Source organism: Saccostrea cucullata, unplaced genomic scaffold (assembly GCF_032062105.1).
Source record: "Saccostrea cucullata isolate Sc308-1 unplaced genomic scaffold, CSIRO_AGI_Scuc_v1 ctg341, whole genome shotgun sequence".
NCBI classification, from domain to species: Eukaryota; Metazoa; Mollusca; class Bivalvia; order Ostreida; family Ostreidae; genus Saccostrea; species Saccostrea cuccullata.
In genome coordinates, this window is record NW_026930542.1 from 372,155 (window position 1) to 385,615 (window position 13,461).

The 13,461-nt window shown below is 35.4% G+C and overlaps 1 protein-coding gene across 1 annotated transcript; it reads right to left on the reverse strand.

Annotated features, from left to right (window-relative positions):
* Positions 1-3,282: 3,282 nt before the first annotated feature.
* On the reverse strand, positions 3,283-11,153 carry LOC134228937 (uncharacterized). Its single transcript, XM_062710630.1, has 4 exons — positions 10,322-11,153; positions 10,086-10,191; positions 8,095-8,292; positions 3,283-5,203 (listed from the first exon to the last, which is right to left on the reverse strand). Exons 1-4 carry the CDS (start codon positions 10,956-10,958, stop codon positions 3,454-3,456), a joined length of 2,691 nt encoding a protein of 896 aa, XP_062566614.1. The 5' UTR covers positions 10,959-11,153; the 3' UTR covers positions 3,283-3,453.
* Positions 11,154-13,461: the final 2,308 nt, after the last annotated feature.

The following is a 13,461-nucleotide window of genomic DNA, read 5'->3' on the forward strand; positions in this document are numbered from 1 at the left end:
TAAATATGACATTTTTAAAACGTGCTTATTTCAGCAAATTTTTATTAATATTTTTATTTTAGACTGTACATATATACATTTATATGTTTGTTCCTATTTTTGTTGACCAGTTTTATATTGAAAATTGTATTATGTTTGTACTCTTATGCCTCATTTGAGGCTCGACTGAATAAAAAGTTTCAAAGGTACTATCAAACTGATCCAACACAGTGAACTTAAGTGCTCTGCTTCTCGACTGCTCCAGTATGATCTTTTATTTAAAAGGACTTCATCAAATGAACTGATATTATAAGATGAAGTTTTGTTAAAATTTATTACTTATTAATATGTTACCAGCTGAATAATACATGTTATATCTACCGGGTAGCTGGCAATGGGGTGAGACCACAGGCCTTCAGATCGCTTTGATCTTACCGACATGTATAAAAACAAGAGGCCCATGGGCCTTATAGGTCACCTGAGCATTATGCAACAACTTTCCAGTGATTGAATTTGATTCATGTTTTAATCCAGATGCTATGGCATTCACAGTTTTGAAATAGGCACCATTGGTCATCATAACAATACACTTAGCAGTTGCTTAGTTTGTTTACTTAATACCCATAGGCAGGGTAGGGGAACAAAAACTGCATTTCAAGTAATCAGTAATATTCAGCATGATCAGTAATGCCCCAATCACACATGAACCCCTGACCCTTAGGCCTAGATGCACACATTGCACAATTTTTGAAAAGGCACCCTTGCTTTTCAAAAATATTTGATAAATACCAAGGAGCAGATTTCAAACAATTCATCCAGTTTCAGTATATAAGTACAGCCCCCCTCCTTTATGGTACCCTTGACCCTGGGGCCTTGAAATTCACAATTCTGGAAGATTAGGACCCTTACTCATCATAACTACATAGGTTGTTCATCTGCTTAATACCAAGGAGCAGAGAAGAAAACTTTCAAAGATTTAGTGTATTTTCATTGTATAATCAATAAAGCCCCACCTTATCACTAGAATCCCTGACCCTGGGGCCATAAAATTCACAATTTTGGAAGAGGCACTCTTGCTCATCATAATTATGCACTTATTTAGTTTATTTAATACCCAGACGCAGAGAAGAAGATTTTCAAAGAATTCATGTATTTTCACTATATAATCTAAAGAGCCCCCCCCCCTACTCCAGAACCCCTGACCCTGGGGCCATCGAATTCACAATTTTGGTAGAAGCACTTTTGCTCATCATAACAAAGCACTTAGTTAGTTAATTCAATATCCAGGGGCAGAGAAGAAGATTTTCAAAGAATTCAAGTATTTTCATTATATAATCTACAGAGCCCCCCCCCCCCCCTTACACCAGAACCCCTGATCCTGGGGCCATAAAATTCACAATTTTGGTAGAGGCACTCTTGCTCATCATAACTATGCACTTATTTAGTTTATTTAATACCAAGGAGCAGAGAAGAAGATTTTCAAAGAATTCATGTATTTTCACTATATAATCTATAGAGCCCCCCCCCCCCCCTTACACCAGAACCCCTGACCCTGGGGCCATAGAATTCACAATTTTGGAAGAGACACTCTTGCTCATCATAACTATGCACTTATTTAGTTTATTTAATACCAAGGAGCAGAGAAGAAGATTTTCAAAGAATTCAAGTATTTTCACTATGTAATCTAAAGATCCCCTCCCCCTTACACCAGAACCCCTGACCCTGGGGCCATAAAATTCACAATTTCAAGGTATGGAACTCCTACACGAGGGTACCCAACTTTGCTGAATAAAAAAATATTTAATCAAAAGACTGAATAAAAAATATTTAATCAAAATAAAATTCTTTTTTCTTTTTGTTTAAATTCATAAATAAACAATCTACCTTATTACCAATTTTTATTCCGAAACTCCGTATACTTCCCGAGATATGCAGAGATGAAATAAAAAATTGACCTATTTTTTTTTACTCGACATTAGCTTGGGCCCCTGACCATGCACATGTGCACAGCCTAAGTTTGAACTGCAACAAATAATTGCGTCGTATGTACATTATGTAATAGTATTTTCAAGTAGAATTTTTTACCTTAGTTCGTAAATTTAAGTTTCTAAACTGTCCTTCCGACTAAAAATCTTCAAAAGCGTCTGCTTTTACAGCTCCGACTGCCATTTTGATAACCCCGAATGACGATTTCTAAAGAGGGCTACGATTGGTTAAAAATTTCCCGGAATTTATTGGACACCCTCTAGAGTTATCCCGTCTTTTCAATGATATATCCTGTGCAATATGAGTAAAGAAAATAATAATTTGGCGGAAAGATTATTAAAATTTACAGATAAAAAATGTTGCTGGTTACATGGTAAGACGATGTGATTCCTTTTTTAAATGGAATATAATACTATCATGTCCAATACGCTACTAGATCTAGAAGTTAGTTTAGGGCAGGGGGTGTACATTGGGACACAAGCCATGACTGCATGAGGGTATCAAGGTATGGGAGGGATATTTATAGATTTCTATGTTTTAACATAATGTAGGATCCCCCCCCCCAATTTCGTTGCAGTATCTAAGGGTACAAGTGTATGAATAAAATTTGCTACTGAAAGAATAAGACACTAACCTCCCCCCTAAAAATGTAAACAAAAAAAAAAATAAATAGGATTTTTGAGTCTGGGCCATTTTTTTTTTAAATTTCCTTTTTCTCCTTTTTTTCAGGTAAGTTGAAATGTTTTCTCCACCCCCTTTCAAAACAATGTTATGCTCATTTTGGCTTTTAATATGAAAAAAGGTTTACCTATTGCTTAAACTTAAACTTGTTCATTGTTTTTGGACTTTTTAAGCAGAAATGGGGAAAACCCTGCTTTTCAGCATTGGAAATGGGGTTTAAAATTAAAAATTTCACCCCTACAGATCCTTAAAAAAATCCTTTTTTCTGTAAACAAGTAAACTAATAATAAATAAACCTATTGGAACTGATAGTGGCACTAAAATATTGTCAGTATATTTTATATAATAGTCCTGAACGAATCATATTATTATGGGTTAATATTTTTTTATGAACAGACAATAATAACAACTGATGACCCCACCCCCTCCAACATACACACTCTTTTTTTTTTTTTTTTGCTTGTCAAGTTTACTTTGGCCCCAAACACAAATACACAAAATTAAAATAACTTCCTATGGGCATGAAATAAATAATGAATGATTTTACCATGTCTTATATTTAATAAAAAGATTTTTTTGTACCAAACTACTACTGGAGACATATAAAAATTGTATGTGACAATTTCTCTTGCAGGTCGTAATATCAAGTGTTTTATTAGGATTATACTTATACATAATTACTAATAATAATAATAAAAAAAAAACCTTGCTGATTTCAGTCAAAAATGGCCTAAGAATTTGATCCCTCACGGCTTCTGAATTCACCATTTCAATCAAATTCAACTACATGTACATGGTTAATTGATATTAAATGTTTTTGCAGTTCAGACAGGAAAACTTTGAACAGTTTTTAGAAGCAGATTTCCACTTAAAATAATTACTCAGTCCAGCACAGTTTCTATGTATCCAGGTATCACAAATAACACAATGAATCCAGTCTTTGTGACCATCTACTTTCTGACAAACTGAGCATGACGTAGCACTAGCAGAGGATTTCAAATCCACTCGTTCCTCTAGCAGCAGTTTTTTACTTGGGCCAGGGGTATCATCAACCTGCACCTTTTCCTTTTCTGCTGAAAGTCTTTCACAGAATAGCATCTTATCTGATTTCTTAATTGCAGATTTTAGTTTAACAATCAAATCTTTTTTACTATCTCTTGCATTAGTTTTACAACTGTAGACGGGGCAAAGGCGAGACAATTCTGTCTTCTTCATGTTCTCCAGCAAATTTGTGTCTGATTTTAAAAGAGAGTGTGAAACTGATTTTCCTGATGATGTGTCTTGCATAATGAAATCAAAGTTCACTTTAATACCTGCACTTTTCTTCTTTGACACTAGAATTTGTTTTCGATGGGCCATCTTTTTCTCTACAGCCTGACATCTTAAAAAGTCTTTCATAAATTGTTTGAACATAACCATAAGAAATTTCTTCACAATTTCCACATATATTTCTTCAATACAGCAAACTTTGCACAACAAATCAGACATTAATGGCTCAACATCATTATACATGAATTCTTCCTTAGGATTTTTTGGTACACAATCAACAAATTCTTTATACATGTTCACATCATTTGTTATAGATGATATGCAATGCTGAAAAAATGCCTCTGCATGCAAGTTTATGTTTTTGTCAATTAATAAATGAAGACATTTTTGACAAAGAGACAGGAAAAATTTGAACAATGCATCAGATATATTTGTAAGACCTCTTGATGCACATTGCCTTGATGCAGTCTCAATAAGTGACTCTGGGAATTCTGTTGTAAGCTGTACAGAAAGTTCACTTAGACTAAGTCCATCTAAAATTTCCAGTTTGTTTACAGCCTCATTGTATTTTTGTTGGTTTACAGACCCAGTTTTGAAGCAATGGATATTTCTGTTCTTTCTGTAATGGAATCTTAATGAAGCAATGCAGTAACCACCAACATATCTAACCTTTCCATAACTTTCCTCAATAACAACCCTCTTCTGTTTACTTCCTTCTCCAATCTTGTAAAACTTCTCTTTTTCACTCAGAAGGAACTTTCTTATTGTGACAGACAAGTTGAAAGCAATATGGGACATAACTTGTTGTGATATTGCTTCATCTTGTGTTCTGTTAACTTCAAAGAACATCAACTGTACAAGAGCAAAATAACTTTTTGATGACTGATATTCTTTATGGTGCTTGTAGAATTTGGCCAGTTTATCTGCAGCCACTGGTTTGGGATCATTCTCATTTATCTTTAAATCCTTCATTATTGAAGAAGTGATGGTAAATATTGCAGAACAAAATTCCTTGGCATCCTGCAGATTTCTATATAAAAGGTCAATGGCATTGTTAGTTTCTTCTTGTATAGCATTGACAGGGTTTTTGAATCTTAGACTATCTAATGTTTGACAGATATTAAACTCGGGGGGTATATTGTTTCTTAAGTCTTCATTGGAACTCATAGACTCTTCCAGCATATCCAAAATGTCATCCATCTCCTCATCCTCTTGAAAATCAGAATCAACAAACCTGACATTAGGCATAATAGGCACTTGAGAGTCTTGATTTCTTTGGAAAGCATGTCTGAAATGATAATAAAATAAATCACAAATTTAGTTCTCTTTGTAAAATAGGAAATGTTATATTTTCTGCAATACATCCTAGTGATCCTACCCTATCCTATTTTATTTACAAGCCAATGTGATCCATATAACTAATACATTATTTCCTTAAGGTGCAACATCTGGACCTGGTCAACGGAAGTTTAATATACTCTAATTAGCTATAGCAGAAGTGAGATACTATGTAAACACCTTAAAATGACTTGAACAACATTTAAGTCCAGCTAGTATTTTTTGTGCTGTAGGATTTAAGGCCCCATAGGATTTAGACACATGCCTTTGGATTGCTTAAAAAAGGGGGGGGGGGCAGACAGCCTTAATTTTAAAAACTCATTTAGAAATTATAAATTATTCAATTACTTTTAATATTAGCAATTATTTCATTCCAGGTTAATAAGTCATGTAAAAGAGGCCAAAGATGGAGAAATAATTCTTAAAGAAGCCTTCTCCAAATATAAATTTGAAAGCATTGAAAACATTGAGAATATTGAGAGTGCAACAAGTGAAGAGAAATTTTCACAATACATCAGATACCTATACCCTTGTGCTACTTTTTTCAGGAGGAAGAAAGATAGTAAAAAGTATACAGTAATAAAAGGCTTATGTTATAAAGACCCTGATAATGGAAACACTGTTGAATTTGACCAATTAATTCAAATGTTACCAAGTACTGTTAGTTTTAAAAAGAGAAGTGCAGAAGAAATTGTTTTTATGTCATCCTCAGGCTATGAAATCAATGGACTTCCGTTACAACTTTGTGTTAGCTTACAAAAAAATGGAACTTGGTCAGTGAGCATTGGGAATACACCTATTGATCTGAGGTTCATGAAAATAGACACAAATTATATTCAAAGTAAGGAAGGAATTGAAGTTATTTTGAATATTTGCAATTTACTGAGAGTTTGTGAAGGTGTAACAATAAATAGTTCAGTTATTTGCACTCGATTTCACACTACAGAAATTTTTTCCAAACCTGGTGAGAAGGGAACTAGAAAATTGCGATCATTGTCATGCAAAAAAGTTGTTACCTTAACAGGGAAATTATCTACTTGTGCCTCGTGTCAGAAAATGACATTTTCTGAAAAAGGACAATCTCAAAGAATTTTACTTCAAGAAAAAAATTCTGGACAAAATGATATAGAGAAGCTTATGCCAGGTGCACCTAAAAAAATGATAATTTTTTTACAGTCCCAAGCTCAAAATATTCAAAGAGATTCCAGAGGAAGAAGATGGCCCAAAGAAGTCATTTCAGTTTGCTTAGATCTATATAACAGGTCACCTCTTGCATATGAAACTTTATACAAAAGTCATCTTATCATATTACCATCTTCATCTTTGTTGATACTGTATAAAAATACTGTCCGACAAAAACCTGGGTTTCATGGGGAAATTTTTAAATGGATGAACTGTGAAGCGGAGCGGTTACATCTTACCCCAGAAGGAAGATATGGCGGCATTATAATTGACGAAATGGCTGTACAGGAGGATATCCAAGTAGAAAAAAATGGTAATGTGATAGAAGCTGTTGGCTTTGTTAATAAAGGAGAAGAAAGCAATATCTGTGACACTCTACGAACAGGAAAGAAAGAACAGAAACTTGGTAAGCATGCTCTGCAATTACTGTTTATTGGAATGACTGGGTTCAGATTTCCATTTGCACACTTCATTTCTGACAGTGTTCAAGGCTGTGATCTACATAGTATATTCTGGGATGCAGTTGATCAACTCCAAATGTATGGGTTTACATGTATTTTTACATCCATGGATGGAGCTAGCAGTAACCGGTCATTTGTGAATATAAATATAAAGAACAACTTAAACATGAGTGTTAGAAATCCCTGTAATTTTGAAGAAAATGTCATTTTTATGATGGATTACTCCCATGTTGCCAAAAAAATACGAAATAACATCATAAAAAGTGGTGTGAAGAAAGGGTCTACTAGAAATCTTATCCTTGCTAGTGGGGAAAGTATTCAATGGGACATGTTTGTTAACTGTTATGAATGGGATCAAAACAACGCTCTTCAGATAAACCGATATCTCACCCATGAGCACATATATCTGTCTACACAAAACAAAATGCGAAATCACTTAGCTGAAGATGTCTTAAATTTTGAAATGCTTCATTTATTTGAAAGGTATCAGGCTTCCCTTCAAAATGGATCAACCCTTAATGGTGTTATCAAGTTGCTCAAGCAAACATCCAAAATGGTCCGCATATTTAGAGACACAAGACCAATTACAATGGTGAATGATTCAAGAATTACAGAGCTCCAGGAAGTGCTTAGCTGGTTCCAAGAGTGGCGCAAAGCAATGCCTACAAAAAACCTCATGTCGTATCAGTGTCATGATGATGTCGAGCAATGTATTCTTGGATTTATTCAGTTATGTTCAACAGCTCTCAAACGTAACAATGTACAGATCATTGTACATCCCTCTCTTATCAACTCTGATGCTGTTGAGAACACTTTTTGTCAACAAAGAGCAACATACAATGGGGCAAACACAAACCCAACAGTTCTTCAATATCAGAAAAATTTGAATAGTATTATTATTGGCCAATCAACTATATCAAAAAAAGCCAATGCTGCTCTAAATGACAAGGGTGCTGAGTCATATTCATATTCTAAGGATGGTCCACTAAAGAAGAAGAGAAAAAGTACATCCGAACTCCCCCCAACAAAGATCAAAGCTATTAGATTATAATGGTAATCTGTACAAATAGTTGAATTTCCATTTCATTTGGACAAAAGATTGTGTTTTCATAACATTAACTGACTAATATGAATTAAACTGATTCTTTGTATCATATGCTATTAATGAAATATATATAATAAAAGTAAATGAACAAACCTAGAGACATGACAACAACTTATGTCTTTAAAAGTCTCTCTAGAAGGAACTTTTATGAAATCAAATATGATGTCAGGCTGAGGAATGCATGCTTCCTTACAGAGGTTGATGACCCTTAATCCTGATGGGGACTTCACACGACCAATAGCAACTCCAAGCTGTCCAGCAGCAAACATCTGTCTGCAGTCCACATCCAATCTGTTTTTATATTTTAAAAAAATAAATTAATGAAGGAAACATTACTTATTTCACAAATACTTTTTACCGGCACTCTTGACTTGCTGAGTTTTCATCAGCAAATTTAAAAATTTTCCTTTTTAAAATTTCATTAAAATTTCAACTCTATATTTTAAGCATATATCTAGCTATGACTGATTAAAAAAAAATGTTTTCTCTTTGGTTCTTAGTAAGAGAATTCATGTTGAAACTGTTGCAGAAAAATTACATTAACTGCATAATCATATCTACACATTTTTTTGCACTAGCTGCAGTGTGAGTTGCTACAATATTTATTTACATGGAAGACATTAATTTTATTTATAACTGTACAAATAATCATCCTAAGTAGGATTAAAGTCAGATAGCTATACAATATTAGTAATTTGTCACAAGAATTTGTCACTGAAGTATTTTTGATGTAGTCATTTTTAAATGCATATTGAATTTAATTTAGAAATCAAAAGAAAACTCCAGGGCTAATAATATTAACAAGAGGCCCATGGGCCACATCGCTAACCTGAGAAGCTTTGACCATTCTGTTCTTTACCAGATTTCCCCCTTGTTATATACAATGCATCCCCACCCTTCCTCACTGATCATAATTTAGACATTTTGAAATCTACACTACCCCATGATCCTTCCATGGGCACATATGTTTCAGCTTTTTTGGCCCAGTGGTTCCGGAGAAGAAGATCAAAGATTTTTCCTATATATTTCTATGTAAAACTTTTTCCCACCTTAGAATGCTTCCACATAAGCTTCACTTTTTTGGCCCAGTGGTTCTTGAGAAGAAGATTTTCAAAGATTTTTCCTATATATTTCTTTGTAAAGATGCTTCCACATAAGTTTCAGCTTTTCTGGCCCAGTGGTTCTTGAGAAGAAGATTCTGTAAAACTTTGATACCCCATAGAATCTACACTACACCAGGATGCTTCCACATAAGTTTCAGCTTTTTGGCTTAGTGGTTCTTGAAGAAGAAGATCCTATATATTTCAAAGATTTTTCCTATATATTTCTATGTAAAACTTTGATTCCCCATTGTGGCCCCGCCCTTTCTCTGGGGGTCATGATTTGAACAATTTAGAATCTACAATACCCCAGGATGCTTTCACATAAGTTTCAGCTTTACTGGCCCAGTGGTTCTTGAGAAGAAGATTTTTTAATGACCCAACCCTATTTTTGTCTTTTCTTGATTATCTCCCCTTGCGAGGGGATATGTCCCTTCATTTTAACAATTTAAATTCCCCTTCACCCAAGGATGCTTTGTACCAAGTTTGGTCAAAATTGGCCCAGTGGTTCTTGAGAAGAAGTCGAAAATGTGAAAAGTTTACAGATGGACAGACAGACGGACGACGGACAAAATGGGATCAGAAAAGCTCACTTGAGCCTTCGGCTCAGGTGAGCTAAAAAGTAATGATTCAATAAACATTAAGGTTTGTGCCTGTGGCTTATTTATAAAATTATAATCATGATCATAGCTCTTTTTTCTTGAGGAAAAGATATGTATTGAATTCTTCTTATAATCTCCTTGCATATTTAAACTTTGATCTCCTGTGGTGACTTCATTCAGTGGTATGAGGGGAGCTGCGGATAAGAGACGGGTCCCCAAAGCATAACGGATGGACATACAACTAGACGGACGGATGGACATACTGATTACTATATATACATCCTGCTTTTCAAGCAGAGGGTGTAACAAGAAGTTTACAACAGAAAGTTTGATCAAAAATAAGTGTAATTGAGCATTCGATATATTTTTATAGCATGTAAACCTTTCAATGGTCATCCCTTGAGATTTGTGGACTGTTATAGCATATGCCAACTTGATTGGGATCTGTTTCCTCTCTGCTATGTTTCTCTTTAGAATAGGGCTGTAAACTGTTAAAATTGAAACAAAATCTTAAAACAGTATTTTTTTTTACATAATTTAGTCCTTCTTAACATTTTATAAGGTGATATTATATTTGTTGAATACTTGACCAAGATTACATAAACAAAGTTAAATTACCTGAAAATGTCTCCATTTCTAGTTTCATTGTTGTATTTATTGATGGAAAATGTACCACTGGGCCACTGCCACTCACAACTATGCCCTGAAGTCCATTTACTAGCTTATCAGTCAAATTACAAAGAAGCATAATGGGGCTACCAACTTTAATCCAAAGAGTACTAGGAGCAAGAATCCTTTGAAGGTACTTGGAATCCCCTTCGTCCTCAGCCTGATATTTGAAGAGGGTTCCTGGTGCAGATAGAACTCTGTTCCTGTTGTAGGAATCTGTTAATTCATTGGTGGCAAACAACTTAAGAGATGAATCTCCTGGTTTATCTACAGGTTTCTGAAGACTGTTTAGAAGATTAAATGATTCTGGTGTTATGATGCCTTTTGACACTTCATTCACACATTTAATGAATTGTATGTCAGTCTGTCTTATCACCTCATTCAAAATAATTTTGTGAACTATACATCTTGCAAAATTCTCACTCTGAAAACAGAATTTTCCTTCATCCATGTACAGTTTATTCTTTACTGGAGGTAATTGAAAAAAATCCCCACAGAGTATAATTTGAATGCCACCGAATAAAAGATTGTCATTTTTAAGTGAACAAACTGCTTCAACTTGATCAAAGAGTTTTTCTGACAACATGGAAATTTCATCTATAATAAGTACATCTGTGTTATAAACTCTTTCATAGACATCCTTTCTATGACTTCTTATCCAGGATTGAATGTTGGTTAAGTCATGTCTATATTTAATAAAAGAAAAAAGTTAACTATATGCATGTAGAAATTTTTAGATTTACAGGACAAATGCACCAAATCATATCCCGTTCCCACTATAGCTTTTGAGTTTTCATAATGGTTTTATTGTATTTTTCTTTTTATTTAAAAAAAAAAATCAAATTCCCTTTATCAAAAGTAACTTGACTTTCTTTTTTTTTTAACTACTGGAGTATACTGTATCAGTGTAACACAATAAACACTTGCCTTCCATCATCAATGCCAGCCCAACTGTGTATTGTAGTAGCATTTGTCCAGTCAGGGAGGTTTGAGCAAGCAATGCCCGTCGTGCACGAACAACTGACATTCTTCCCTTTAGCTTTCAAAAGTCTATAGATTTGCCCCACCAGGTACGTCTTTCCGGTACCGGCTTGACCGCCAATAAATATATTGTGGCCGTTTAAAACTATATCTAATGCTGTTTGTTGTGATTTTGATAGACCATCCATGATGTGTTGTTCGTTGAAAAGACGGGATAACTCTAGAGGGTGTCCAATAAATTCCGGGAAATTTTTAACCAATCGTAGCCCTCTTTAGAAATCGTCATTCGGGGTTATCAAAATGGCAGTCGGAGCTGTAAAAGCAGACGCTTTTGAAGATTTTTAGTCGGAAGGACAGTTTAGAAACTTAAATTTACGAACTAAGGTAAAAAATTCTACTTGAAAATACTATTACATAATGTACATACGACGCAATTATTTGTTGCAGTTCAAACTTAGGCTGTGCACATGTGCATGGTCAGGGGCCCAAGCTAATGTCGAGTAAAAAAAAATAGGTCAATTTTTTATTTCATCTCTGCATATCTCGGGAAGTATACGGAGTTTCGGAATAAAAATTGGTAATAAGGTAGATTGTTTATTTATGAATTTAAACAAAAAGAAAAAAGAATTTTATGTCTTTTGATTAAATATTTTTTTATTCAGCAAAGTTGGGTACCCTCGTGTAGGAGTTCCATACCTTGTTTTTTTTTTATACATGTCGGTAAGATCAAAGCGATCTGAAGGCCTGGCTAGAATAATTTAAGAGGACTTATCTCTTAAACCCCTGTCACACCGGGGCTGCATCCTCACGACGACTGCATGGCGTCCTCAAAAAATGCAAAACGGCGAGGTGATCGCAGTAGAGTCTCCTACAGCGCCGTGACAACGCGGCGAGATCTCCACTGAACGCCGTAGGGTCGCGTAGGGCCTCCTAGAACGCCAGGGGACGGCGATCACTTTGGGCATGCACAAAGTACGCGCCGTGTGATCGCGGTCTGAAAAGAACGCAGTAGAAACGTAGTAAGATCGCCGTAGAAGCGCGGTGAGATCTCCAACAACGTACTGGGAACTCCGCACGAACACCGTGAGGACGCACATGATCGCGGCACGAACGCAGTGATAGTATACTGTGCTTCCACGGAGACCTCACGGAGATGTCGCGGAGTCCTTGGAGATGAATCTCTGCGTTTGTATCGCGTTTTAACGGCGCTTCTAATGAGATTTATCGTCTCGTGATTTTTTCGACTGCGATTACACAGCGACAGCCCGGAGTTGTCACTGCGATCATTGCGCTCCCATGGCGTTTCTACCGCGTCCATGGCGATCACAATGTGCTTTCACGGCGCTGTTAGAGCGTTGTCAGCCAGCTCCCAGCTCACAAAACAAGAGCAATGGGATCATATTTGATCAGCAATAATTCCAACGTATTTGTTGCACTAGGAGCATTTAAGTGAAAAAAATGGAAGAGAAAATTACACCAGAACTTGTTCCGTTGTTTCACTTAAATTTTGTAGAAAACTTTTCAGTGTGTTTCTTTTTTTTTACACTCATAATAAAATCAACGAAAATCTAACAACACGTCTGAACCGATAAAATTGACAAAAAAGGAGTTTAATCATAAAACTATTGATAATTTAGTACTAAATTATTTAAATAGAACATTTTTAATTATACAGAATATTTCTTGGCATGATTAGAAGTCTTTTCTTCGTGTAACTTTTTACATTCCTTCTGAATATATATCAGTGAGTATATAGAGCGCATTGTGAACATATTGTGAGCAGTGAGAACGCCGTGAACACGAGGTGAAAACTCCTAACGCGCCGTAAAAACTCCGCGGAAGCGTAGTCAATAGCCGAGAGATCTCCGTGGGAACGCAGTAGAACGCCGTGAGATCGCCGTAGAACCGCGTCCGTCGCCGTAGGTACGCCGTGACATCTTCATATTGTGAAAAGTTTACAGAAATTTGTGGTTTTCCTGCGATTCCACGGCGATTTTAAAAATTTAACAACGCCGTAACGACTCCGTGTGAACGCAGCATGGTGTGACAGGGCCTTTAAATTACTGATCAAAAATTGATGAGACTTGCACAGAATCTTTTTTTATGTA

What these genes read in the sequence shown, in the direction of transcription:
- LOC134228937 (XM_062710630.1), bottom strand. Translation starts at nt 10,958, where the DNA reads ATGTTGTCAGAAAAACTCTTTGATCAAGTTGAAGCAGTTTGTTCACTT. An exon ending in AGAAATGGAGACATTTTCAG is followed by an intron (nt 10,192 to 10,321) that starts GTAATTTAACTT and finishes CAATTTTAACAG; the next exon opens with TTTACAGCCCTATTCTAAAG. An exon ending in CAAGGGATGACCATTGAAAG is followed by an intron (nt 8,293 to 10,085) that starts GTTTACATGCTA and finishes ATATAAAAACAG; the next exon opens with ATTGGATGTGGACTGCAGAC.